The sequence below is a fragment of the Humulus lupulus genome, chromosome 3, assembly GCF_963169125.1.
Source record: "Humulus lupulus chromosome 3, drHumLupu1.1, whole genome shotgun sequence".
Classification (NCBI taxonomy): Eukaryota; Viridiplantae; Streptophyta; class Magnoliopsida; order Rosales; family Cannabaceae; genus Humulus; species Humulus lupulus.
The window spans coordinates 54,593,976-54,599,021 of NC_084795.1; the positions used below are offsets into that span (position 1 = coordinate 54,593,976).

A 5,046-nucleotide genomic window follows, 5' to 3' on the forward strand; every position below is an offset into this window, starting at 1 on the left:
AATCTTCTAACAAAAATTTGATCATTAGGGTTTAAAAACTAGGAAAAAAATAAATTGAAACATATTTTTTCTAAGAAAAAAATATGTTAAAATTTGTTCATTTTGTTTGAAGAAAATAAAGCAAATTTTTTAATAGAGTTTACATTTAATAAGGTACCCTAAAGTGCCCAAAACTCTATTGGCATGTCTACTTAAAAAGAATGAGAATCACTTACATTGTAATGGTTACCATTCCCTAGTTTTAGGAATGGGAAAGAATAGTAGGACCCACATGTATTAAGAAGAAAAGAATGAAAATACAGATTGAGGTGGAACAAGGACAACAGCATGATGACAACAACTCAGGTGACTTAAGAAGCTATTAATTACTCGACACAGAGAAAAAAAGGGAAACTAAATAACGAGTGAGATATGGCTATGCAGGCGTGATTGCATATGCCTTTACAACTACTGAACAAATGATTTTTGAGGCTTCTACATATCATGAAGTTGTTACTTGCAGAGAAAAATTGTTGTGGATACGAGCAAAATTTAAGCACTACTTATGTCTGATGCACATTGAAGCACGTTGAGTAGCCTCAAGCTATGAGGCATTTTTCATTAGAATTGTTACAAGTATTATGCCTTCCAGATTTATCTGAAATTCAAGTAGTTCAATCAAGGTGGAAATTGTTTTGAGTGAATGAGACTATTTGTACATCTGGCAAGTTGTTATTGGTTCATTGGTATAAAGGTCAGTTATGTTGGTTGAAGAGTTTGTTTAGTGATATAGTGTGTTAACAATATAATTGAGTACCTTCGAATCTATTGTTTGATGGTTTTTTGGAGTTTATTTTACGTAGTTTAAGTGTTTGTTGTAGTTCTGAAAGTCATTGGAGCAAGCAAAGAAATGCAAGAAGAATGGAAGAAGAAAGAACAAATCTAATATAAAAGCAACAGATAGTGTCGCAATGGCCAGAGTCAATCTCACGACATTGAGCAAAAATTAAAAAAACGAGAAACTACCTTATTTGTTTACTTTTCTTGCATGTTGTGACCTAGGCTATATATGATGGAGATGAGCACGACTTTAGGGGACTTTTAGAGAGAGATCCTAATGCACAAGCCTATAGTGAGAAGGAGAAAGAGGAGAATCAAAACTTTTAAGATTGGAGGAGTTTCAACCGAGAGTTTTCATCTTTAATATTCTCATTCTTTTGCTTTACCTTGTAAACTCCATGATGTTGAATTTAATTATTATATTTTATGTGGTTTACATTAGTATTAGCATGAACTAATTTCTTATTCTAGGGTCGTAATTGGAACTCCATAGTAGTTTGAATTATTTGTTTGATCTTATAATTCTGAAATCAATGTTAAATTCTTCGTCTATTTTATGCTTAATGCTTCCAATTTGATCACTAACTAGATTGATTAGGGAACCTTAATAAACTTGGGAAAGGAAATTTTGTGGCCTTGAATAGAATGATGTATGATCACTAAACAATATTTGTGTTTCACATAGGATAGGAATATAACTATGTGGCACGCATAACCATTTTTTAGAACATATGCTTAATGAGTTTTATTCTAATTTGATTATCATAGGAATATAGATAGTTTATTAAATAAAATATTCTTGCATCCCCATCAGAAAGGGCTTTTAAATAATTATGCACTACACCAAATACCCCCTTCCATAACACATAAATATAAGTTTATTAAAAAAGTATTATAATATCTAATGTAAAAATAAAAGCGGTAAATAATAATGAAAGTTAAAAAAAAAAAGGCGGGCTATGAAATTGTTAGGTGGCAAACTAAAATGAAATGTGTTATACTTTCCTTTTCCATCTTCCTGTTCTATTCTCTAGACCTAAACCAAAAGCTCTCCTTTTTTTTCCTCTAATCTAAAAACCCTGTCTCCAAGCCGGTCTCCTCACTCACTCTTCCCCGATCCCTCTCCTTCTCTCTCTCTCTCCTGCTCCCTCAACTACGACGGCGAGGGGATATACGAGGCTTCAACCACGGTGGAGGTCGACGGGGTAGACAGAGGCTCAGCGGGACTGCCTAAGGCTTGACGACGTGGACTCGGAGACTCGTTGGTGCAGGTAAAGATCTCTCTCTCTCTCTCTCTCTCGTTTTGTTTTATAGTCGACGACAACTGGGTGGCGTGGGCTGGAGATGGTGGTTCGACGGGGTGCCATGGGTGTTCAATTCCTGGTTGTGTATTTTTTTTATTATTTTAAAGCAATTTATTTATTTCTTTTTGTTTAAATGGTTCTCGTATCTTGCTCTGAGCAGTCAAATTGAAGGAGTGAAGTCCACTCGACTTCCTTCTTATGCCACTTTTCCCCATGTTTTGGCTTCAAACGGAGTGAACCTCTAGAGACCTTGAAGGAAACGATATGGAGCTCTTTTGTTGTAGCTTCTATTTTATTTTGGACATTTGTATGTGGGTTTTGCTGTTAATTGATTTGGTTTTACCTTGAAATTTCTATGTTATGTTTTCATTAGGGATAGTTAGTAATATTTCTTATTGTATCATTAATACTTGGTTTGTTGTGACCAAAAGCTTTTCTACTAGGGATCAAAATCTTGTATTCTTTTGTGATTCTAAACTGTTTTTTACTTTATAGTAATTTATGAGATCTGTTATTTTATTGTTCTGCACTCTACAATCAAGTGATCAAATTCTTTATTTCACTATCCCTTGCATATATTGATCACAAAATTTGACTCACGAAAAATGTGATTTTGGTGCCTTTAATTTGTACAATATTATGATAATTACTATCTCATTTTTATTGTTACTGTGTCCCATAAGCTAATCTCACATCTCAGAAATCCTTGGCTTTTTACTTGTTTGTTCTAACATTGTTCCTGTGTATAATTTTCTATCGAAAGGAAGAGTCAAGAAATCAGTTTGATTAAAATATTGGTATACTGTTACAAAAATAACATTACTGTTTGGTATATTGGTCCACATATCTTTCTTTGTGTTGTACTGGAGCAGATTATGTTTCTTTATGTGAACTTTCTGTAGATGCATTCTAGTGGATGAGAATGACCAGGTTGTTGGTCATGATACAAAATATAATTGTAAGTAAAATTTGATTTGCACAATTCTTTTTGGGTATTATGTCACGTCTTTATGGTACTTTGCATTTTGCATACTCCAAGGCTTTCTATCCCTCCTAAATCTTATACGCTCTTTTGATTTTGGATACCTTCATGTTATGGAAATGATCTGTTTATTCATGTTTTGGGCATTCTACTACATGTTCAAATCATATATGTTGTATATAGATCATGTTCATTCTGTTGGATCAGCTGGACATCTGTGGTTTGCTAATGCTTTTGTACCCTGTAGGTCACTTGATGGAAAAGATTGAAAAGGAAAATTTGCTACACAAGGCTTTCAGTGTGTTTTTGTTCAACTCGAAATACGAGTTGCTTCTTCAGGTATTGCTTACAATATTTGAGGGACATCAAGCTATATGATTTGCCAATTAGGTACCGAACCTTAGATCTTGTGGGAGCAAACAACAGACCTGACTGTTTGAACTGCCCTCCTAGGTGCTTACATTTATAGTAATAAGTGTCATGTGAAGAACCAAGTCAAGATCTATCCTATCTATTAGGAGGGCATAAATTGAATAATTGTGTCATATTCTATTTCCCATTTTAGTTTTCTATATTCCTAAAATTTCATGCACTCATGACCATGTCTACATATCTTTTCTTGTTTTCTATGTTTTTTCCCTTTTCCCAAAATGTCTTGTGTGTGGCTAGTTATATTGAAGGCCAATTCGTATCTGTTGTGCACATCTATTCGATAACATAAGTCTCAAGATATGATATTCCGTCTGTTTATCTGTACAGCAACATTCTGCAACAAAGGTAACGTTTCCCCTTGTGTGGACAAACACCTATTGCAGCCATCCACTCTACCGTGAATCTGAGCTTATCGCTGAGGAGGCCCTTGGTAATATATTTATGTAGAGTAGATATTTGACTATCCATTCAAAGCTTATGTCTTCTAAATCTTATTATTATCTTTTTAAATCACCAGGAGCAAGGAATGCCGCACAGAGGAAGCTGTTAGATGAACTGGGTATTCCTGCTGAAGATGTGCCAGTTGATCAATTTACCCCACTAGGCAGGATGCTGTACAAAGCTCCTTCTGATGGAAAATGGGGCGAGCACGAACGTAATAATTCTTACTTTATTAATTTATATACTATACATTATATTCTGTCTCCCCCTATGGTGTGGTAACTGGACTCTATAAACCATTTATATGCAAAATAAATATATAGAATCAAGATACCGTGTGCGATTGGCTATCGCACTGTTCTCTACTTTCCCCCAAAAGAAAAAAAAACATGTCAACTTATGTTATAGTTTTTTAGTATCATTCCAAAACATACCTGGGATGTCTGTTTTCTTATGTAGTACCAAAGTTTCTATACAATGAAGAATGAGTCTTGGTTCTGCTAAATTTAGAGAATCAACTTTCTGTTATGTCATTTATAGAAATCATTTACATGCATAATATTTGAATTCTTCTTTGTTATTTATATTTTATAATGTAGTAATGGTTATTTATCTTACAAAGGAAAGATAAATTAGTAACTGATAAACTATTGGTGTTCCAGATGCTGTTCAAAGAGGTGTACAACCAGATCAGATTATTTTCACAGATGTTGCCATGAAGGGTGAACATATCAAGCGCAATGATTTAGCAGATTTATTCTTGGACACGTAAGCATGCTTAATATTTTTTTGTCTTCTATTTTTTTATTATTCAAGTGTATTTATCTTAGTACAATACAATATGTAACTTTATTTTGACATTTGATGTTGGTATTGCTGATTGATTTTGCTATTGCTATTTTGTTTCTTTATTTTTCTTTTTGGTGGTGTGTGCTCTGTAGCATTGCATTTAGTAGCATTGTAATTTTTTCTAATTTTATTAGGTTTCTACTGGTGTAGCGCCTCATTACACTGGAACTGTGCTTGATGGGACTAAGTTCAATTCCAGCCATTATAGAGGATTCCTTT

General features: G+C 33.9%; 1 protein-coding gene across 1 annotated transcript; it reads left to right on the forward strand.

Annotated features, from left to right (window-relative positions):
• The first annotated feature begins 290 nt into the window (after positions 1-290).
• On the forward strand, positions 291-4,750 carry LOC133824175 (isopentenyl-diphosphate Delta-isomerase I-like). Its single transcript, XM_062257049.1, has 7 exons — positions 291-345; positions 424-511; positions 3,026-3,081; positions 3,353-3,444; positions 3,865-3,967; positions 4,055-4,192; positions 4,641-4,750. Exons 1-7 carry the CDS (start codon positions 291-293, stop codon positions 4,748-4,750), a joined length of 642 nt encoding a protein of 213 aa, XP_062113033.1.
• Positions 4,751-5,046: the final 296 nt, after the last annotated feature.

Coding starts and splice junctions, on each gene's coding strand:
- LOC133824175 (XM_062257049.1), top strand. CDS start 291: ATGAAAATACAGATTGAGGTGGAACAAGGACAACAGCATGATGACAAC. Junction 3,082..3,352: donor TCATGATACAAAATATAATT/GTAAGTAAAATT, acceptor TGTACCCTGTAG/GTCACTTGATGGAAAAGATT. Junction 4,193..4,640: donor AAAATGGGGCGAGCACGAAC/GTAATAATTCTT, acceptor TTGGTGTTCCAG/ATGCTGTTCAAAGAGGTGTA.